The sequence below is a fragment of the Somniosus microcephalus genome, chromosome 11 (assembly GCF_052327205.1).
Source record: "Somniosus microcephalus isolate GS21.2 chromosome 11, FLI_Smic_1.0, whole genome shotgun sequence".
NCBI classification, from domain to species: domain Eukaryota; kingdom Metazoa; phylum Chordata; class Chondrichthyes; order Squaliformes; family Somniosidae; genus Somniosus; species Somniosus microcephalus.
In genome coordinates this window covers 234,606,664-234,630,410 of record NC_140997.1, presented here as the reverse complement: position 1 = coordinate 234,630,410, position 23,747 = coordinate 234,606,664, and the positions used below count along the sequence as shown (strand labels likewise).

The 23,747-nt window shown below is 55.1% G+C and overlaps 1 protein-coding gene across 2 annotated transcripts in view; it reads right to left on the bottom strand.

The window, feature by feature from the left end:
• Nucleotides 1-23,747, bottom strand: part of uroc1 (urocanate hydratase 1) — a 183,088-nt gene that overhangs the window by 125,731 nt on the left and 33,610 nt on the right. For both annotated transcript variants that reach the window (XM_086002151.1, XM_086002152.1), the window contains exons 3-6: nucleotides 23,642-23,735; nucleotides 20,910-20,969; nucleotides 3,537-3,665; nucleotides 2,178-2,239 (exon numbers count right to left, since the gene is read on the bottom strand). In XM_086002151.1, the coding sequence (XP_085858277.1) occupies nucleotides 2,178-2,239; nucleotides 3,537-3,665; nucleotides 20,910-20,969; nucleotides 23,642-23,735 (345 nt within the window). The remainder of the gene's footprint in view (nucleotides 1-2,177; nucleotides 2,240-3,536; nucleotides 3,666-20,909; nucleotides 20,970-23,641; nucleotides 23,736-23,747) is intronic.

Sequence of the window (23,747 nt, the reverse complement as noted above, 5' to 3'; positions counted from 1 at the left end):
GTGCGGTTCGCGGGCGAGGACCGCATTGGGTGTGATTGTGATGCCCTCCTCGTGGAATAGCCTTCCGGCACTCACGGGCTGGACCTACACATGAAGGTTCACACTTGGGCTAGGATCGGAGGACGACTGCTGCCCGTAAACTAGCCCAGAACCACAACAGGCACTGCAACCCTCCCCGGGGTCCTGGGGCCAATATCTATCCCTCAACCAACACCCAAGAACACATCAGCTGGTCATTATCTCATTGCTGTTTGTGGGAGCTTGCTGTGCACAAATTGGCAGCCACGTTTCCTACATTGCAACAGTGACTACACTTCAAAAGTACTTCATTGTCTGAAAGCGCTTTGGGACGTCCGGTGGTCATGAAAGGCGCTATAGAAATGCAATTCTTTCTTCCTCTCTTTCTTTCTCTCTTTCTCTCTTTCTCTCTCTCTCTTTCTTTCTCTCTCGTTCTCTTTTTATGTCTTTCTTTCAACTATCAGAGAAGCTGTATGCTTTCTTTTTAACTCAATATCTTGGCATTAAATAAATAAAATGATTTATTTCACTTTAAATATGAGGCACTTTATTGTATAGATAAGACAGTTATGAGTAATTCCTTTAAATGCTTCCACCTGTTACACTAACCCCAGGTGTGGCTGACAATCCTTGAAGCATTATTTACGGTCCTTCTGATTAAAGGGGCAGCGTACATGGGTCAAGGATCGTTCTTAAAGCATGCAGCGGCAGAAGGTCACAAGTCAAAGGGCAACGCAACGTACAATCCCTTTAACCCAGGTTAATAAATTAGACCTTTGAAGTCATTTTTTGAAGAAGTTGACACTGTTTCAAGATGTCCTGGATCCTAATATCTAAAGAAACTATAAGTCACACAGGAGATCGTGTTTCCTCAATAATCTGTCTGTGACACGTGCAGATTTCATTCAAGAAAGAAATTTATTTATTGCCTTTCACAGCCTCGGTACTTTTTGAAGTGTGGTCACTGTTGTAATGTAGAAAACGCGGCAGCCAATTTGCGCACAGCAAGCTCCCACAAACTACAATGTGATCATGACCAGATAATCTGTTTTAGTGATTTTGAGTAAGGGATAAATATTGGCCCCGGACACTGGGGAGAACTTCCCTGCTCATCTTTGAAATAGTGACCGTGGGATCTTTTACATCCACCTGAGAGAGCAGACTGGGCCTCGGTTTAACATCTTATCCGAAAGTCGGCACCGCCGACAATACAGCGCTCCCTCAGTACTGCCCCTCCGACAGTGTGGTGCTCCCTCAGTACTACCCCTCTGACAGTGCAGCGCTCCCTCAGTACTGCCCCTCCGACAGTGCGGCGCTCCCTCAGTACTGCCCCTCCGACAGTGCGGCGCTCCCTCAGTACTGCCCCTCCCACAGTGCAGCGCTCCCTCAGTACTGCCCCTCCGACAGTGCAGCACTCCCTCAGTACTGCCCCTCCCACAGTGCAGCGCTCCCTCGGTACTGCCCCTCCGACAGTGCGGCGCTCCCTCAGTACTGCCCCTCCGACAGTGCAGCACTCCTTCAGTACTGCCCCTCCGACAGTGCAGCACTCCCTCAGTACTGCCCCTCTGACAGTGCAGCGCTCCCTCAGTACTGCCCCTCCGACAGTGTGGTGCTCCCTCAGTACTACCCCTCTGACAGTGCAGCGCTCCCTCGGTACTGCCCCTCCGACAGTGCGGCGCTCCCTCAGTACTGCCCCTCTGACAGTGCAGCACTCCTTCAGCACTGCCCCTCCGACAGTGCAGCACTCCCTCAGTACTGCCCCTCTGACAGTGCAGCGCTCCCTCAGTACTGTCCCTCCTACAGTGTTGCGCTCCCTCAGTACTGACCCTCCGACAGTGTGGTGCTCCCTCAGTACTGCCCCTCCGACAGTGCAGCGCTCCCTCAGTACTGCCCCTCTGACAGTGCGGTGCTCCCTCAGTACTGCCCCTCTGACAGTGCGGCGCTCTCACGGTACTGCACTGGAGTGTCAGCCTAGATTTTGTGCTCAAGTCTCTGGAGTGGGACTTGAACCCACGACCTTCTGACTCAGAGGCGAGAGAGAGAGCGACCCACTGAGCCATGGCTGACACTACATATCATTTGCCAGGGCTACTGATCTCAACATTCTGTTAATTTGACTTGAAATCATGTTTGAGGATCACGGGACAGGAATCTCTTACATGGTCACTCCCATGGCAAACATCTTCTCGTACTCATCCCTCGAGGAGTAGTTCGGGATAACCTGGAATGTAACAGAGGTGAAGAGAGAATCAGTCAGAGGGGCACCAGCTCGCTCCTGCACCGTACCTACGGACTGAGAAATCCTCCACCCGTAACTGTTGGGAACAAAGCAGAGATGGGAAATGATGCTGGAGATACGATAGCGTACCAGTGCTTTGCAACACCCTCAGAATTCCTCTCTGCACTGTTACAGTGTCGACTTTATCCCGATCATTTTAAACGGGAAATAGCAGAGGGAAGAATGTCAGATACACGAAACAGGTGTTAGTACATCCTGGAGTACAAGTCTTTCAGGAGAAAAGAGAGAGAGGGAGGTCGAGGAGAGGAGAGGCAGAAAGAGAGATGGAAGAAAGAGAGGAAGAGTGAAGGTTCGAGGGAAACAGAGAAAAGAGTAGAGAGCGAGGAAACGGGAGAAGAGAGACAGAGAAATAGAAAGAAATGGTGAGAAAGAAAAGGATGAGGGAACGAGAAAAGAGACTGAAAAGAGGGAGATGGAGAAAAATAGTGTGAATGATATAGGATGGGGAGGAGAGCGAAAGAAAGAGGGAAGAGAGCAAGAGAGTGCGCATCAGAGAGATAGAGAGAGACAGAGAGAGAAAGAGAGTGAGAAAGAGAGAGAGATAGTGGGAGATACAAAGAGACAGAGAGACACAGAGAGAAAGAGAGACTGAGAGAGAAACACAATCAGAGAAAGAGAGACAGAGAGAGAGAAGGGAATGTGGGCGTCACTGGCAAGGCCGGCATTTATTGCCCATCCCTAATTGCCCTTGAGAAGGTGGTGGTGAGCCGCCTTCTTGAACCGCTGCAGTCCGTGTGGTGAAGGTGCTCCCACAGTGCTGTTAGGGAGGGAGTTCCAGGATTTTGACCCAGCGACGATGAAGGATCGGCCGATATATTTCCAAGTCAGGATGGTGTGTGACTTGGAGGGGAACTTGGAGGTGGTGGTGTTCCCATGCGCCTGCTGCCCTTGTCCTCCTAGTTGGAAGAGGTGGCGGGTTTGGGAGGTGCTGTGGAAGAAGCCTTGGCGAGTTGCTGCAGTGCATCTTGTAGATGGTCCACACTGCAGCCATTGTACGCCGGTGGTGGAGGGAGTGGGTTTGGGAGGTGCCGGCAGCTGATGAAGGACAGCATCAAACAGCAAGTCCGGCAGCACAGCTTGAATTAATCGGCAAAGCAAAAAGGAGGGAAGTCGGGGACAACACAAAGAATGAAAAGCTTTTTTTGTCGACAAATGTGGTAAAGGCAGGAATCCTGCAGCATGCACAGCTCTGGGCAGCGCGAGGGGACGTTTCTCTTACCATGCCGTTTGTGATGACGACTCGTGGTGCGTTCGGGGGGCTCGGGAATAGGCCCTGCGGGTGTCCGCTGTACATCACCAGCGTCTGTTCATCCGTCATCTCCGACAGGTAGCGCATCGCCAGCCAGAACTGCCAACAGGAAGGTCAAAAGGAAAATGTTCAGTCCAAGAGTCAGAGAGGAGGACAATCCAGGAATTGACTACCACACAAATACAAATCACTGATTACATACACGGATGGGGCACTGCTTGTCACAGTGGCATAGCGCTGTATCTTTACAGTGTTTCAGCTGTGGCTCAGTGGGACACTCTCTCTCTCTCCCTGTCTCTGAGTCAGAAGGTTGTGGGTTCTAGTCCCACTCCAGAGACTTGAGCACATAATCCAGGCTGGCACTCCAGTGCAGTACTGAGGGAGCACCGCACTGTCGGAGGGGCAGTACTGAGGGAGCGCCGCACTGTCGGAGGGGCAGTACTGAGGGAGCGCCGCACTGTCGGAGGGGCAGTACTGAGGGAGCACCGCACTGTCGGAGGGGCAGTACTGAGGGAGCGCCGCACCGTCGGAGGGGCAGTACTGAGGGAGCGCCGCACTGTCGGAGGGGCAGTACTGAGGGAGCGCCGCACTGTCGGAGGGGCAGTACTGAAGGAGTGCCGCACTGTCGAAGGGGCAGTACTGAGGGAGCGCCGCACTGTCGGAGGGGCAGTACTGAGGGAGCACCGCACTGTCGGAGGGGCAGTACTGAGGGAGCGCCGCACTGTCGGAGGGGCAGTACTGAGGGAGCACCGCACTGTCGGAGGGGCAGTACTGAGGGAGCGCCGCACTGTCGGAGGGGCAGTACTGAGGGAGCGCCGCACTGTCGGAGGGGCAGTACTGAGGGAGCGCTGCACTGTCGGAGGGGCAGTACCAAGGGAGTGCCGCACTATCGGAGGGGCAGTACTGAGGGAGTGCTGCACTGTCGGAGGGGCAGTACTGAGGGAGCGCCGCACTGTCGGAGGGGCAGTACTGAGGGAGCGCCGCACTGTCGGAGGGGCAGTACTGAGGGAGACTGCACTGTCGGAGGGGCAGTACTGAGGGAGCGCTGCACTGTCAGAGCGGCAGTACTGAGGGAGCGCCGCACTGTTGGAGGGGCAGTACTGAGGGAGCGCCGCACTGTCGGAGGGGCAGTACTGAAGGAGCGCCACACTGTCAGAGGGCAGTACTGAGGGAGCGCTGCACTGTCAGAGGGGCAGTACCACGGGAGTGCCGCACTGTCGGAGGGGCAGTACTGAGGGAGTGCTGCACTGTCGGAGGGGCAGTACTGAGGGAGCGCCGCACTGTCGGAGGGGCAGTACTGAGGGAGACTGCACTGTCGGAGGGGCATTACTGAGGGAGCGCTGCACTGTCAGAGGGGCAGTACTGAGGGAGCGCCGCACTGTCGGAGGGGCAGTACTGAGGGAGACTGCACTGTCGGAGGGGCAGTACTGAGGGAGCGCTGCACTGTCAGAGGGGCAGTACTGAGGGAGCGCCGCACTGTCGGAGGGGCAGTACTGAGGGAGTGCTGCACTGTCGGAGGGGCTGTACTGAGGGAGTGCCGCACTGTCGGAGGGGGCAGTACTGAGGGAGTGCCGCACTGTCGGAGGGGCAGTACTGAGGGAGCGCTGCACTGTTGGAGGGGCAGTACTGAGGGAGCGCCACACTGTCGGAGGGGCAGTACCGAGGGAGTGCTGCACTGTCGGAGGGGCAGTACTGAGGGGGCGCTGCACTGTCGGAGGGGCAGTACTGAGGGAGTGCTGCACTGTCGGAGGGGCAGTACTGAGGGAGTGCCGCACTGTCGGAGGGGCAGTACTGAGGGAGTGCTGTGCTGTCGGAGGTGCCGTCTTTCGGATGAGACGTTAAACCGAGGCCCTATCTGCTCTGTCAGGTGGACGTAAACTATCCCATGGACACTATTGGAAGAAGAGCAGGGGAGTTCTCCCCGGTGTCCTGGGGCCAATATTTATCCCTCAATCAACATCACTAAAACAGATGATCAGGTCATTATCACATTGCTGTTTGTGGGAGCTTGCTGTGCACAAATTGGCTGCTGTGTTTCCCACATTACTACAGTGACTCCACTTCAAAAAGTACTTCATCGGGACGTCTTGAGGTTGTGAAAGGCGCTGGAGAAATGCGAGTTTTGCTTTCTTTTCACATGAGATGTGAGCTTGATTCCAGCGCAGTTTGACGGGAGGCGAGTCTCCTCGACACACTGGGTGTAACGATCCTGAGCGAACTGAGTTCGGGCAGTCTCAATTCTCAATCCCGTGCTCACTGACCATGAGCCAGCCTCACAAAGCTGCCCCTAAATTCACTCTCAACGGTAAAATCTCCCATACACCTGCAACTAGCATATCCCAGAAGTCTGTTTTGCAAAACAGCAAACTCACGATACCGGTGATTTTCAGTCATTCCTCTGTATCTAACCCAAGTACCATACCTCAAAACAAACCACATTCCAGCCCCAAGCCCACCATTCATAGAGATGTCAAACACTCTCAGGGCAGGGACAGCACGGGTTAGATACAGAGTAAAGCTCCCTCTACACTGTCCCCATCAAACACTCCCAGGGCAGGTACAACATGGGTTAGATACAGAGTAAAGCTCCCACTACACTGTCCCCATCAAACACTCCCAGGGCAGGTATAGCACGGGTTAGATACAGAGTAAAGCTCCCTCTACACTGTCCCATCAAACACTCCCAGAGCAGGTACAGCACGGGTTAGATACAGAGTAAAGCTCCCTCTACACTGTCCCATCAAACACTCCCAGGGCAGGTACAGCACGGGTTAGATACAGAGTAAAGCTCCCTCTACACTGTCCCATCAAACACTCCCAGGGCAGGTAAAGCATGGGTTAGATGCAGAGTAAAGCTCCCGCTACACTGTCCCAACAAACACTCCCAGGGCAGGTACAGCACAGGTTAGATGCAGAGTAAAGCTCCCTCTACACTGTCCCATCAAACACTCCCAGGGCAGGTACAGCACAGGTTAGATACAGAGTAAAGCTCCCTCTACACTGTCCCATCAAACACTCCCAGGGCAGGTACTGCACAGGTTAGATACAGAGTAAAGCTCCCTCTGCACTGTCCCCATCAAACACTACCAGGGCAGGTACAGCATGGGTTAGATACAGAGTAAAGCTCCCTCTGCACTGCCCGATCAAACACTCGCAGGGCAGGTACAGCACGGGTTAGATACAGAGTAAAGCTCCCTCTGCAGTGCCCGATCAAACACTCCCAGGGCAGGTACTGCACGGGGTTAGATACAGAGTAAAGCTCCCTCTAAACTGTCCCATCAAACACTCCCAGGGCAGGTGATGTGCCATCAATAACTCAAAGACAAGGAATTAAAGGATTCAACTGAAGGCTTTTAATCGCTAAGAACATTGCACGTCATTCCACATCGGATTCGTCTGGCAGAATGACTCATACAGCTCTTGAGACCTTTATATGACAAAAGACAGGGGCGGAGCCAATACACACAATCGGGGAAAAGGGCGGGCAGTACACACAATACAATGCAGGTAAAACACAGGGGCTGATGAAGGCATATATTTCATCACATTCACCCCTTCTACAGATTTAGTCTGTCCAGGGGTGTGATAGTCCTTCCTGAACGTCGCAACAGTACCTTGGGTTCCGACCGGGAGTCCGTGGTGCCCTCCTGGGCATACCCATGTGCTGGGGGTGTTGCAGGTACTTCTGGGGGTGGTGAGGATACCTCTGGGGATGGTGGAGGTTCTTCTGGGGGTGGTGAGGATGGGTCGTCGTCGCTTCCTGCCGAGGCGAGGTCCTTTATGGACACGGTGTCCTCACGCCCGTCGGCGTGCTTGACGTACGCGTACTGTGGGTTTGCGTGGAGTAGGTGTACTGCCTCCACGAGGGGATCCATTTTGTGGCCCCTCACATGCTTCTGTAATAGGACTGTCCCTGGGGTGGAGAGCCACGAAGGTAGGGACACTCCCGGGGTTGATTTGCGGGGAAAAACAAACATCTTCTCGTGAGGAGTGGCGTTAGTAGCAGTACACAGTAGCGACCTTATCGAGTGGAGTACGTCTGGGAGGACCTCTTGCCAACGGGAGGTAGGGAGGCCTTTAGACCTTAGTGCTAAGGTGACCGCCTTCCACACCGTCGCGTTCTCCCTCTCCACTTGCCCATTACCCCGGGGGTTATAACTAGTGGTCCGACTCGTGGCTATCCCCTTCGACAGCAGGTATTGGTGCAGTTCGTCGCTCATGAACGACGCCCCCCTGTCAGTGTGGATGTAGTTCGGCATGCCGAACATGCAAAACAGGCTGCTGAGGCACTTGATGACCGTGGCACTGGTCATGTCTGGGCAGGGGTAGGCGAATGGGAAGCGGGAGTACTCGTCCACAATGTTGAGAAAGTACATATTGCGGTCGGTGGAGGGGAGTGGTCCCTTGAAATCTAAGCTCAGGCGCTCGAATGGCCGTGTAGCTTTGATCAGGTGGGCTCGGTCGGGCCTGTAAAAACGGGGCTTGCATTCCGCACAGGTGCGGCAGTCCCTGGTCATAGACCGGACCTCCTCGATGGAATAGGGCAGGTTACGGGATTTTACAAAGTGAAATAGCCGGGTGACCCCCGGGTGGCAGAGGCCATTGTGGAGGCCCTATAGCCTGTCCCCCTGGATGCTGGCACACATTCCTCGTGATAGGGCGTCGGGGGATTCGTTGAGGGCCCCTGGCCTATATATTATGTCGTACTCAAACGTGGAGAGTTCGATCCGCCACCTGAGAATTTTGTCGTTCTTGATCTTCCCCCTCTGTTTGTTGTTAAACATGAAGGCTACCGACCGCTGGTCGGTAAGCAAGGTGAAGCGTTTGCCGGCTAGGTAGTGCCTCCAGTGCCGCACTGCCTCCACTATGGCCTGGGCCTCCTTCTCTACCGAGGAGTGCCTGATCTCAGGCCCTTGGAGGGTTCTTGAGAAAAAGGCTACGGGCCGCCCATCCTGGTTGAGGGTGGCTGCTAAAGCGAAGTCGGACGCATCGCTTTCGACCTGGAAAGGGATGTTTCCGTCCACTGCCCGCAGCGCGGCCTTCTCAATGTCGTGTTTAATGCTGTTGAAGGCGGCGTGGGCCTCGGCCGTGAGCAGGAAGGACGTTGATTTCAGGAGGGGACGGGCCTTGTCGGAATAATTGGGGACCCATTGGGCGTAATAGGAGAAAAGCCCCGGCACCTTTTCAGGGCCTTGGGAGTGTTTGGTAGGGGTAGCTCCCGTAGGGGACGCAATTGGTCGGGGTCCGGACCAATTTCCCCGTTTTCCACCACACAGCCCAGGATACAGAGGCGCGTGGTGCTAAAGACACACTTATCCTCGTTGTAGGTGAGATTGAGTCTGAGGGCGGTTTTCAGAAATCTCGCGAGGTTCGAGTCGTGGTCTTGCTGGTTGTGGCCGCAGATGGTGACGTTGTCTAGGTATGGATAGGTGGCTGTTAACTGGTTCTCATCGACCATGCGGTCCATCTCCCGCTGGAAGGCCGAGACCCCATTCGTTACCCCAAAGGGGACTCTGAGGAAGTGGTAGAGGCGTCCGTTCGCCTCGAAGGCGGTGTATGGACGGTCCTCCGGCTTAATGGGGAGCTGGTGGTATGCCGATTTTAGGTCGATGGTGGAAAACACCCGGTATTGCGCAATTTGGTTAACCATATCCGCTATGCGGGGCAGAGGGTAGGCGTCTAGCTGGGTGTATAGATTAACCGTCTGGCTATAATCTATCACCATCCGCTTCTTTTTGCTACCCTTAACTACTACTACCTGGGCGCGCCACGGGCTGGTACTGCATTCGATGATACCTTCCCGCTTGAGTCTTTCTACTTCAGACGCAATGAACCGTCTGTCCTCCCAGCTGTACCGCCTACTCTTGGTCGCTATGGGTCGACAGTTGGGTGCGAGGTTGGCGAACAGAGAGGGCGGCATGACCTTCAGGGTAGCCAGACCGCACACTGTGAGGGGCGGCTGGGACCCACCGTAGGTAAGCGGGATACTTTGGTGGCGGCACTGGAAGTCCAGACCCAAGATCACGCTCACACAGAGATCTGGCATTATCAACAGTTTAAAATCTCTGTAATCAGTGCCTTTTACCGACAACATAACCGTGCAGAAACCTGTAATTTTTGAGGTATGAGTCTTATCAGCCATGGCGATTTTGCCCTGTGTAGGGACTATCGTTAGTGAAAGTCGTTTTACCAGGCTAGGATGAATAAAGCTTTCGGTGCTCCCGCAGTCAATCAAGCATTTAACCTTGTTCCTGTTTACCTCTATGTCCATCATCGATCTAGACAACGGATGCGGCCTGGATTGATCCACTGTGATTGAGGCCACCAGTGGGTCCTGGGGGTCCGTGTAGTCGGGACAAGATGGTGGACTCCATGAGGGTGGACAAGATGGCGTCCAAGATGGCCGCCCCCACAGCACGCACGCGGCGGTGGCGGAGTTGGAGGCGGGGTTCCCTCTGCAGACTTTGCTGAAATGTCCTTTCTTCCCGCATTTAAAACAGGTGGTGCCCTTCGCTGGGCACAGATGCCTGGAGTGTTTGTCCTGGCCGCAGAAGTAGCATTTCGGGCCCCGATGCATCGCGGCAGTAGTGGGGCTCCTGGGTGGGGGCTGGGGCTCCGACGGTGCTGGGCTGGCCTGAGACCTGGGAGGTGAAGATGGCTTCCAAGATGGCGGCCCCCACGGCGCGCACAAGGCGGAGTGGGCCGCGTGGCCTGAGGAACAGGATTCAGAGTTCCTCTGGGCCATATCCAACGATCGCGCTATGCCCAAAGCCTGTTTTAAGTCCAGTCCCTCCTTTTCAAACAGTTTCTGCCGAATGTAATTTGAACTGAGGCCTGCAATAAAGGAGTCTCGGATCAGCTCCTCCGTGTACATGATGGCAGACATGGCCTTACAGTTACAGTCTCTGCCCAGTACTTTTAGGCTTAGCATGAAGTCCTCTAGTGACTCACCATGCCGCTGCGTGCGAGTAGTCAGAAGATGCCTGGTGTACACCTCGTTTATTGGCCGCACGTAGTGGGCCTTCAGAATGGTGCAGGCATCCTCGTAGCTGGTGGCATCTCGGAAGAGAGGGGAGACCCGATGACTCACCCGGTTTCGCAGGATTCCCAGTTTCACGTCTCCGGTGGCGGTCGCGGCTGCTATGGCGGTGGCTGAGGTTTCGATGAAAAATTCGAAGCATTGGAACCAGTGTCCGAACTGTGTGGCTGCGTCTGAGGCATGGGGGTCCAGATCCAAGCGCTCTGGTTTCAGGAGTCGATCCACCTTGGTGTTTTAGTGATTAAAATTGATGTGCCATCAATAACTCAAGGACAAGAAGTTAAAGGATTCAACTGAAGGCTTTTAATCGCTAAGAACATTGCACGTCATTCCACATCGGATTCGTCTGGCAGAATGACTCATACAGCTCTTGAGACCTTTATATGACAAAAGACAGGGGCGGAGCCAATAAACACAATAGGGGAAAAGGGGGGGCGGTACACACAATACAAAGCAGGTAAAACACAGGGGCTGATGAAGGCATATATTTCATCACAGCAGGTACAGCACGGGGTTAGATACAGTGTAAAGCTCCCTCTACACTGTCCCATCAAACACTCCCAGGGCAGGTACAGCACAGGTTAGATACAGAGTAAATCTCCCTCTACACTGTCCCATCAAACACTCCCAGGGCAGGTACAGCATGGGTTAGATACAGAGTAAAGCTCCCTCTGCACTGTCCCATCAAACACTCCCAGGGCAGGTACAGCACGGGTTAGATACAGAGTAAAGCTCCCTCTACACTGTCCCGTCAAACACTCCCAGGGCAGGTACAGCACGGGTTAGATACAGAGTAAAGCTCCCTCTACACTGTCCCATCAAACACTCCCAGGGCAGGTACAGCACGGGTTAGATACAGAGTAAAGCTCCCTCTACACTGTCCCATCAAACACTCCCAGGGCAGGTACAGCACGGGTTAGATACAGAGTAAAGCTCCCTCTACACTGTCCCATCAAACACTCCCAGGGCAGGTACAGCACGGGTTAGATACAGAGTAAAGCTCCCTCTACACTGTCCCATCAAACACTCCCAGGGCAGGTACAGCATGGGTTAGATAGAGAGTAAAGCTCCCTCTACACTGTCCCATCAAACACTCCCAGGGCAGATACAGCACGGGTTAGATACAGAGTAAAGCTCCCTCTACACTGTCCCATCAAACACTCCCAGGGCAGGTACAGCATGGATTAGATACAGAGTAAAGCTCCCTCTACACTGTCCCCATCAAACACTCCCAGGGCAGGTACAGCACGGGTTAGATACAGAGTAAAGCTCCCTCTACACTGTCCCGTCAAACACTCCCAGGGCAGGTACAGCACGGGTTAGATACAGAGTAAAGCTCCCTCTACACTGCCCCATCAAACACTCGCAGGGCAGGTACAGCACGGGGTTAGATACAGTGTAAAGCTCCCTCTACACTGTCCCATCAAACACTCCCAGGGCAGGTACAGCACGGGTTAGATACAGAGTAAAGCTCCCTCTACATTGTCCCATCAAACACTCCCAGGGCAGGTACAGTACGGGTTAGATACAGAGTAAAGCTACCTCTACACTGTCCCATCAAACACTCCCAGGGCAGGTACAGCACGGGTTAGATACAGAGTAAAGCTCCCTCTACACTGTCCCATCAAACACTCCCAGGGCAGGTAAAGCATGGGTTAGATACAGAGTAAAGCTCCCGCTACACTGTCCCATCAAACACTCCCAGGGCAGGTACAGCACAGGTTAGATGCAGAGTAAAGCTCCCTCTACACTGTCCCATCAAACACTCCCAGGGCAGGTACTGCACGGGTTAGATACAGAGTAAAGCTCCCTCTACACTGTCCCGTCAAACACTCTCAGGCGAGGTACAGCACTGGTTAGATACAGAGTAAAGCTCCCTCTACACTGTCCCATCAAACACTCCCAGGGCAGGTACAGCACGGGTTAGATACAGTATAAAGCTCCCTCTACACTGCCCCATCAAACACTCCCAGGGCAGGTACAGCACAGGTTAGATGCAGAGTAAAGCTCCCTCTACACTGTCCCGTCAAACACTCTCAGGGGAGGTACAGCACGGGTTAGATAGAGAGTAAAGCTCCCTCTACACTGTCCCATCAAACACTCCCAGGGCAGGTACAGCATGGGTTAGATAGAGAGTAAAGCTCCCTCTACACTGTCCCATCAAACACTCCCAGGGCAGGTACAGCACGGGTTAGATACGGAGTAAAGCTCCCTCTACACTGTCCCCCATCAAACACTCCCAGGGCAGGTACAGCACGGGTTAGATACAGAGTAAAGCTCCCTCTACACTGTCCCATCAAACACTCCCAGGGCAGGTACAGCACGGGTTAGATACAGAGTAAAGCTCACTCTACACTGTCCCATCAAACACTCCCAGGGCAGGTACAGTACGGGTTAGATACAGAGTAAAGCTCCCTCTACATTGTCCCATCAAACACTCCCAGGGCAGGTACAGCACGGGTTAGATACAGAGTAAAGCTCCCTCTACACTGTCCCCCATCAAACACTCCCAGGGCAGGTACAGCACGGGTTAGATACAGAGTAAAGCTCCTTCGACCTCCCAGAACAACGTGCTCCAACCCTAAGCTCAGTAAAGCGACCCAATACACCAATGTGTCAATTCTCCTTTGAAACCAGCCGCACTCTGAGTGAAGCCGTCGCTGTGGTGTCACATTAAGCGGGCAGTTGTGTGCCATGGGCCAATGTGCACAAGGCTCGGGAGTGAGCCTGCTCCACTTTAATGGCATGTCGGAGCTCTGCAGGGAGCAGAGAGAGAATGGACCTTCATCCCATCATGTGATTGCACTAGAGAGGGTGCAGAGGAGATTTACGAGGATGTTGCCTGGGCTGGAGAATTTTAGCGATGAGGAAAGATTGGAGAGGCTGGGGTTGTTTTCTTTGGAACAGAGGAGGCTGAGGGGAGATTTAATTGGGGTGTATAAAATTACAAGGGGCCTAGATAGAGTGGATAGGAAGGACCTATTTCCCTTAGCAGAGAGGTCAATAACCAGGGGGCAGAGATTTAAAGTAATTGGTCGGAGGATTAGAGGGGAGTTGAGGAGAACCTTTTTCCCGCAGAGGGTGGTGGGGGGTCTGGAACTCACTGCCTGAAAGGGTGGGAGAGGCAGAAACCCTCATCACATTTTAAAAGTACTTGGATATACACTTGAAGTGCCGTAACCTACAGGGCTACGGACCAAGAGCTGGACAGTGGGATTAGGCTGGAGAGCTCTTTGTCGGCCAGCACGGACACGATGGGCCGAATGGCCTCCTTCTGTGCCGTAAATGTCTACGATCCGATGATTCGTCATTGCTTCGTGGGTGTTTATTTTTAAAAATTCGGCTTGGAATCAAACCAACTAAAATATATTAGTAGCCAAATCACAGACAGGCATATCCTCACTGCCAAGTCTCTGTTTCAAATCCCTATCAATTAAGCATCCATCTCCTGACTCCATCAAAGAAATCCTTCGAGTACTGATTTACGTGTTTTATCTTTTCTGCACCCTGAGACAACACCTGGAATATATAAGGATTGGAAATCATTCTGCAGCTGCCGACGTTCAGGTTTTATTTTGCTTCTATTCCGCATTAAACACGTTGAAAAGGAAAATCTTAAGATCTGTTTTCGACCTGCAGGATACGGAGTATTCAGCTCCACAGGCTTAAAGGAACAATTCTTCAAAAGAAACGTGCTCTCAGGATGTGGCCACTCCTCTTGCCCACCCAATGTTGCCCCGGCAACTGATTGGCTTGCTAGAGCTTAGAGGGGATTAAGAGCCAATCACACGCTGTGTCACATCCGGCCTCCCAACTTCCACCCTCCGTAAACGTCAGCTCATCCAAAACTCTGCTGCCCCGTGTCCTAACTCACACCCAGTCCCGTTCACCCATCACCCCCTGTGCTCACTGCCCCGTGTCCTAACTCACACCCAGTCCCGTTCACCCATCACCCCCTGTGCTCACTGCCCCGTGTCCTAACTCACACCCAGTCCCGTTCACCCATCACCCCCTGTGCTCACTGCCCCGTGTCCTAACACACACCCAGTCCCGTTCACCCAGCACCCCCTGTGCTCACTGCCCCGTGTCCTAACTCACACCCAGTCCCGTTCACCCATCACTCCCTGTGCTCACTGCCCCATGTCCTAACTCGTACCCAGTCCTGTTCACCCATCACCCCTTGTGCTCACTGCCCCGTGTCCTAACTCACACCCAGTCCCGTTCACCCATCACCCCCTGTGCTCACTGCCACGTGTCCTAACTCACACCCAGTCCCGTTCACCCATCAGCCCCTGTGCTCACTGCCCCGTGTCCTAACTCACACCCAGTCCCGTTCACCCATCACCCCCTGTGCTCACTGCCCCGTGTCCTAACTCACACCCAGTCCCGTTCAACCATCACCTACTGTGCTCACTGCCCGTGTCCTAACTCACACCCAGTCCCATTCACCCATCACCCCCTGTGCTCACTGCCCCGTGTCCAAACGCGCACCCAGTCCCGTTCACCCATCACCCCCTGTGCTCACTGCCCCGTGTCCTAACTCACACCCAGTCCCGTTCACCCATCACCCCGTGCTCACTGCCCCGTGTCCTAACTCACACCCAGTCCCGTTCACCCATCACCCCCTGTGCTCACTGCCCCGTGTCCTAACTCACACCCAGTCCCGTTCACCCATCACCCCATGTGCTCACTGCCCCGTGTCCTAAATCACACCCAGTCCCGTTCACCCATCACCCCCTGTGCTCATGGTCCCTTGTCCTAACTCACACCCAGTCCCGTTCACCCATCACCCCCTGAGGTCCCTGCCCCGTGTCCTAAATCACACCCAGTCACTTTCACCCATCACCCCCTGTGCTCACTGCCCCGTGTCCTAACTCACACACAGTCCCGTTCAACCATCACCCCCTGTGCTCACTGCCCCGTGTCCTAACTCACACCCAGTCCCGTTCACCCATCACCCCCTGTGCTCACTGCCCCGTGTCTTAACTCACACCCAGTCCCGTTCACCGATCACCCCCTGTGCTCACTGCCCCGTGTCCTAACTCACACCCAGTCCCGTTCACCCATCACCCCCTGTGCTCACTGTCCCGTGTCCTAACTCACACGCAGTCCCGCTCACCCATCACCCACTGTGCTCACTGCCCCGTGTCTTAACTCACAGCTAGTCTCATTCACCCATCACCCCCTGTGCTCACTGCCCCGTGTCCTAATTCACACCCAGTCCCGTTCTCCCATCACCCACTGTGCTCACTGCCCCATGTCCTAACTCACACCCAGTCCCGTTCACCCATCACCCGCTGTGCTCACTGCCCCGTGTCCTAACTCGCACCCAGTCCCGTTCACCCATCACCTCCTGTGCTCACTGCCCCGTGTCCTAACTCACACCCAGTCCCGTTCACCCATCACCCCCTGTGCTCACTGCCCCGTGTCCTAACTCGCACCCAGTCCCGTTCACACATCACCCTCTGTGCTCACTGCCCCGTGTCCTAACTCACACCCAGTCCCGTTCACCCATCACCCACTGCGCTCACTGCCCCATGTCGTAACTCGCACCCAGTCCCGTTCACCCATCACCCACTGTGCTCACTGCCCCGTGTCCTAACTCACACCCAGTCCCGTTCACTCATCACCCCCTGTGCTCACTGCCCCGTGTCCTAACTCACACCCAGTCCCGTTCACCCATCACCCCCTGTGCTCACTGCCCCGTGTCCTAACTCACACCCAGTCCCGTTCACCCATCACCCCCTGTGCTCATGGTCCCTTGTCTTAACTCACACCCAGTCCCGTTCACCCATCACCCCCTGATCTCCCTGCCCCGTGTCCTAACTCACACCCAATCCTTTCACCCATTACCCCCTGTGCTCACTGCCCCGTGTCTTAACTCACACCCAGTCCCGTTCACCGATCACCCCCTGTGCTCACTGCCCCGTGTCCTAACTCACACCCAGTCCCGTTCACCCATCACCCCGTGTGCTCACTGCCCCGTGTCTTAACTCACAGCCAGTCTCGTTCACCCATGACCCCCTGTGCTCACTGCCCCGTGTCCTAATTCACACCCAGTCCCGTTCACCCATCACGCTCACAGCCCCGTGTCCTAACTCACACCCAGTCCCGTTCACCCATCACCCACTGTGCTCACTGCCCCGTGTCCTAACTCACACCCAGTCCCGTTCACCCATCACCCCCTGTGCTCACTGCCCCGTGTCCTAACTCACACCCAGTCCCGTTCACACATCACCCCCTGTGCTCACTGCCCCGTGTCCTAACTCGCACCCAGTCCCGTTCACACATCACCCTCTGTGCTCACTGCCCCGTGTCCTAACTCACACCCAGTCCCGTTCACCCATCACCCCCTGCGCTCACTGCCCCGTGTCGTAACTCGCACCCAGTCCCGTTCACCCATCACCCACTGTGCTCACTGCCCCGTGTCCTAACTCACACCCAGTCCCGTTCACTCATCACCCCCTGTGCTCACTGCCCCGTGTCCTAACTCACACCCAGTCCCGTTCACCCATCACCCCCTGTGCTCACTGCCCCGTGTCCTAACTCACACCCAGTCCCGTTCACCCATCACCCCCTGTGCTCATGGTCCCTTGTCTTAACTCACACCCAGTCCCGTTCACCCATCACCCCCTGATCTCCCTGCCCCGTGTCCTAACTCACACCCAATCCTTTCACCCATTACCCCCTGTGCTCACTGCCCCGTGTCTTAACTCACACCCAGTCCCGTTCACCGATCACCCCCTGTGCTCACTGCCCCGTGTCCTAACTCACACCCAGTCCCGTTCACCCATCACCCCGTGTGCTCACTGCCCCGTGTCTTAACTCACAGCCAGTCTCGTTCACCCATGACCCCCTGTGCTCACTGCCCCGTGTCCTAATTCACACCCAGTCCCGTTCACCCATCACGCTCACAGCCCCGTGTCCTAACTCACACCCAGTCCCGTTCACCCATCACCCACTGTGCTCACTGCCCCGTGTCCTAACTCACACCCAGTCCCGTTCACCCATCACCCCCTGTGCTCACTGCCCCGTGTCCTAACTCACACCCAGTCCCGTTCACACATCACCCCCTGTGCTCACTGCCCCGTGTCCTAACTCACACCCAGTCCCGTTCACCCATCACCCCCTGTGCTCACTGCCCCGTGTCCCAACTCACACCCAGCCCCGTTCACCCATCACCCCCTGTCCTCACTGCCCCGTGTCCTAACTCACACCCAGTTCCGTTCACCCATCAACCCCTGTGCTCACTGCCCCGTGTCCTAACTCACACCCAGTCCCATTCACCCATCACCCCCTGTGCTCACTGCCCCGTGTCCTAACTCGCACCCAGTCCCGTTCACCCATCACCCTCTTTGCTCACTGCCCCGTGTCCTAACTCACACCCAGTCCCGTTCACCCATCGCCCCCTGTGCTCACTGCCCCGTGTCCTAACTCACACCCAGTCCCGTTCACCCATCGCCCCCTGTGCTCACTGCCCCATGTCCTAACTCACACCCAGTCCCGTTCACCCATCGCCCCCTGTGCTCACTACCCCATGTGCTAACTCACACCCAGTCCCATTCACCCATCACCCCCTATGCTCACTGCCCCGTGTCCTAACTCACACCCAGTCCCATTCACCCATCACCCCCTGTGTTCACTGCCCCGTGTCCTAACTCGCACCAAGTCCCGTTCACCCATCACCCCCTGTGCACACTGCCCCGTGTCCTAACTCTCACCCAGTCCCGTTCACCCATCACCCCCTGTGCTCACTGCCCCGTGTCCTAACTCACACCCAGTCCCGTTCACCCATCACCCCCTGTGCTCACTGCCCCGTGTCCTAACTCTCACCCAGTCCCGTTCACCCATCACCCCCTGTGCTCACTGCCCCGTGTCCTAACTCACACCCAGTCCCGTTCACCCATCACCCCCTGTGCTCACTGCCCTGTGTCCTAACTCACACCCAGTCCAATTCACCCATCACCCCCTGTGCTCACTGCCCCGTGTCCTAACTCACACCCAGTCCCGTTCACCCATCACCCCCTGTGCTCACTGCCCCGTCCTAACTCACCCAGTCCCGTTCACCCATCACCCCTGTGCTCACTGCCCCGTGTCCTAACTCACACCCAGTCCCGTTCACCCATCTCCCCCTGTGCTCACTGCCCCATGTCCTAACTCACACCCAGTCCCCTTCACCCATCACCCCCTGTGCTTACTGCCCCGTGTCCTAACTCACACCCAGTCCCGTTCACCCATCGCCCCCTGTGCTCACTGCCCCGTGTCCTAACTCACACCCAGTCCCCTTCACCCATCACCCCGTGCTCACTGCCCCGTGTCCTAACTCACACCCAGTCCCGTTCACCCATCACCCCCTGTGCTCACTGCCCCGTGTCCTAACTCACACCAAGTCCCGTTCACCCATCACCCCCTGTGCTCACTGACCCATGTCCTAACTCACACCCAGTCCTGTTCACCCATCACCCCCTGTGCTCACTGCCCTGTGTCCTAACTCACACTCAGTCCCGTTCACCCACCACCCCCTGTGCTCACTGCCCCGTGTCCTAACTCACACCCTGTCCCGTCCACCCATCACCCACTGTGCTCGCTGCCCATGTCCTAACTCACACCCAGTCCCGTTCACCCATCACCCCCTGTGCTCACTGCCCCGTGGTCCTAACTCACACCCAGTCCCGTTCACCCATCACTCCCTGTGCTCACTGCCCCGTGTCCTAACTCACACCCAGTCCCGTTCACCCATCACCCCCTGTGCTCACTGCCCCGTGTCCTATCTCACACCCAGTCCCGTTCACCCATCACACCCTGTGCTCGCTGACCTATATTGGCTCCCTGTCCGGCAACGCCTTGATTTTAAAATTCTCATCCTTGTTTTGAAATCCGTCCAGGACCTCGCCCCTCCCTATCTCTGTAACCTCCTCCAGCCCCAAAACCCCCCCGAGATCTCTGCGCTCCTCTAATACTGGACTCTTGAGCATCCCTGATTTTTGTCGCCCCACCATTGGCGGCCGTGCCTTCATTCGAAATGCTGAGGCCCCAGCATGATCGAAGTCACACCCTGCCAATCGGAGCACATTCCCGTTATCCCTACTCTCTCTCTCCCACCTCCCAAACAATTCCTGCCAACGTCAATAAGAATAATAATTCAACTTTATTGTCATTGCACAAGTACATGAACAACGAAATGTGATCTTGCAAGCTCCCATGACTGGGAGAAGCAAAGCCGCTGTGTCGGTGCGCGCCACCATTCTATTTCCACCATTCCTCCTGTCCGACAATCTTCAGCCCAACGCCCGGGCCTGCTCACCAGCCACTCGTCCTTCCGTGACCTTCTCACCAACCGCCCCTCCTTGGGGCTCCTTCCGTGACCTTCTGCACCTGGTCTTCCCTGATGGTCACTCCTCCAGGTACTAACCAGGCCTGGCTCTGCTTAGCTTCTAAGCCTTGCCAGTGACCCTGTCCCTAGTCCCAGGAACAGGGCAGTCAATCGGCTACCTCCAATTCTAAGCGCTCCCATTTTTATTAATAGTCTTTTATGTGGAACCTTATCGAACGCCTTCTGGAAATCCACATAAATAACATCCATAGACTCTCCCTTATCTATCACATCTCTTGACAAGACAACACACAGGCTGGAGTGTTCTATACACAGGTGACAGGAACACAGGAACAGGAGGAGGCCATTCAGCCCCTCGAGCCTGCTCCGCCATTCAATGAGATCATGGCTGATCTGCGACATAACTCCATAAACCCGCCTTTGGCCCATATCCCTTAATACCTTTGGTTAACAGAAAGCTATCAATCTCTCATTTAAAATCAGTAATTAATCTAGCTGTAAGAATAGCTGACGTGTCCCTACGGGGAGTAAGCATTCCATTGTACTTGTACTAGTACTGGTTACATATGGCAAATAAAATTAACAATTGATCTAGCATCAATTGCCATTTGCGGAAGAGAGTTCCAAACTTCTACCAAGCTCTGTGTGTCGAAGTGTTTCCTAATTTCACTCCTGAAAGGTCTGGCTCTAATTTTTAGACTCTGCCCCCAGTCCTAGAATCCCCAACCAGCGGAAATAGTTTCTCTCTATCTCCCCTATCTGTTCCCCTTAATATCATGAAAACTTCGATCAGATCACCCCTTAACCTTCTAAATTCCAGGGAATACGACCCTAGTTTGTGTAATCTCTCCTCGTAACTTAACCCTCGGAGTCCGGGTATCATTCTGACAACACACAGGACACAGGATGACATGGACAGTATAATTGCCGGCTGTGATTGAACACTCCCGATGACCACTGGCTGATTTACCTGGGCCCAGTTACTGAAGACTTGTCCATTCCCTCCGTATGTCACAAGCTCCTGGGGAAACTGAAACAAAAATATTAAAACAAGTCACCGAGAATTCCTAGTAACCCGTGGGACAAAGCCTTCCAGAATGTACCAGGCAGAGAATGGGAATCCGGGGATTGAACCTTGGCCTGTGACGAGCCGGCTGATCTCAGTAGGGGTAGGAGTTGGACCCAACCTTTGACCTCAGTGAGAGAGGGGACAATCGGTCAGGGTCCCTGATCGTGATCGTGACGCAGTGACCCCTTGGAGTGACTGGACAACAACTGAGAAGAGGATTGGGCTTGTCTGTGATGCTTCCCATGGTGAAACAGCCAGCCTTTGTTCACACATGAAGATTGGCCACTAGGTATTGCAGGACAGGCCCCCATAGTGCATATCAGCAGCGGAGCCAGAAACACTCTGGCTCTGAAATCGACACACCCGCATTTCCTGTCTGATTGTCCGTTCTCCTAACCCAAGGGTTCTGTGATCTTGTACATCCACCTGAGAGAGCAATACTTCAGGCAAGGTCATCGGTTCAAACCCAACTCCAGACACATGGGCACAAAATCCAGGCCCACACTCCTGGTGCCAGTGCTGAGGGAGCGCAGCACTGTCGGAGGGGCAGTACTGAGGGAGCGCCGCACTGTCATAGGGGCAGTACTGAGGGAGCGCCACACTGTCGGAGGGGCAGTACTGAGGGAGCGCTGCACTGTCGGAGGGGCAGTACTGAGGGAGCGCCGCACTGTCATAGGGGCAGTACTGAGGGAGCGCTGCACTGTCGGAGGGGCAGTACTGAGGGAGCGCCGCACTGTCGGAGGGGCAGTACTGAGGGAGTGCTGCACTGTCAGAGGGGCAGTACTGAGGGAGCGCCGCACTGTCAGAGGGGCAGTACTGAGGGAGCGCCGCACTGTTGGAGGGGCAGTACTGAGGGAGCGCTGCACTGTCGGAGGGGCAGTACTGAGGGAGCGCCGCACTGTCAGAGGGGCAGTACTGAGGGAGCGCCGCACTGTCGGTGGGGCAGTACTGAGGGAGCGCTGCACTGTCGGAGGGGCAGTACTGAGGGAGCGCTGCACTGTCGGAGGGGCAGTACTGAGGGAGCACTGCACTGTTGGAGATGCAGTACTGATGGAGCGCTGCACTGTCGGGGGGGCAGTACTGAGGGAGCACTGCACTGTCAGAGGGGCAGTACTGAGGGATCGCTGCACTGTCAGGGGGGCAGTACTGAGGGAGCGCTGCACTGTCAGAGGGGCAGTACTGAGGGAGCGCTGTACTGTCGGAGGGGCAGTACTGAGGGAGCGCTGCACTGTCAGAGGGGCAGTACTGAGGGATCGCTGCACTGTCAGGGGGGCAGTACTGAGGGAGCGCTGCACTGTCGGAGGGGCAGTACTGAGGGAGCGCTGCACTGTTGGAGGGGCAGTACTGAGGGAGCGCTGCACTGTCGGAGGGGCAGTACTGAGGGAGCGCTGCACTGTCGGAGGGGCAGTACTGAGGGAGCGCTGCACTGTCGGAGGGGGAGTACTGAGGGATCGCTGCACTGTCAGGGGGGCAGTACTGAGGGAGCGCTGCACTGTCGGAGGGGCAGTACTGAGGGAGCGCTGCACTATCGGAGGGGCAGTACTGAGGGAGCGCCGCACTGTCGGAGGGGCAGTACTGAGGGAGCGCTGCACTGTCGGAGGGGCAGTACTGAGGGATCGCTGCACTGTCCGGGGGGCAGTACTGAGGGAGCGCTGCACTGTCGGAGGGGCAGTACTGAGGGAGCGCTGCACTGTCGGAGGGGCAGTACTGAGGGAGCGCTGCACTGTCGGAGGGGCAGTACTGAGGGAACGCCGCACTGTCGGAGGGGCAGTACTGAGGGAGCGCTGCACTGTCGGAAGTGCCATCTTTCAGTTGAGATGTTAAACCGATGCCCTCTCAGGTGGACGTAAAAGGTCCCATGCCCACTGACATGAATCTTTTCATTCATGTGGAAATGACTTATGTAATAATACTGGGTGGCCTGCTGGTGGCGCTGTCCAGGGAGAGCATAAATACTCGGGCACGGGCCCAGCTTGCTCAGGACATTCTTTAACAGGAACTAGTGAAGGACACAACTAGATCTCCATGTTGTAAAACAGTTGATTAAAGACTTGTTTAATACTCAGACCAAGTGCCCAGTAGATTTCCTTATGTCACCCACTATTTTGAAGAAGAGCAGGGGAGTTCTCCCCGGTGTCCTGGCCAATATTTATCCCTCAATCAACGTCACTAAAAAACAGATTAACTGGTCATTTATCACATTGCTGTTTGTGGGAGCTTGCTGTGCGCAAATTGGTTGCCGCATTTCCTACATTACAACAGTGACTACACTTCAAAAAGTACTTCATTGTCTGTGAAGTGCTTTGGGATGAGGCGGTGAAAGTTGCAGATCTCTGGGGAAAGAGCAGGGAGTGGGACTAATTGGAGAGCTCTTTCAAAGAGCCGGCACAGGCAGGATGGGCCGAATGGCCTCCTTCTGTGCTGTATGATTCTATGATTACATTGTGTTGTTCGGCCCACCTGCATCTTGGACGGTTCAAAGTTCCACTGCTGTGAGATATCTGGAAATTAAAGGGAACTTGGGTTGAAACTTCACGTGCAGCCCCCTGAGGTCGCATGAATCTTGGACCTGCTTTGTCACATGATATCCAAAAGACGGCGGTCCATTGAAGGGATGGCTGTTGAGAGCTTACCTGGGCTACGCGTGGATCCAGGTTATTCATGATCATGTGCATGATTGCTGCGGCTGCCTTCGTTCTGCAAGGATACTCGCTGATCGGGTAAGCTCTGCAAGAAGCA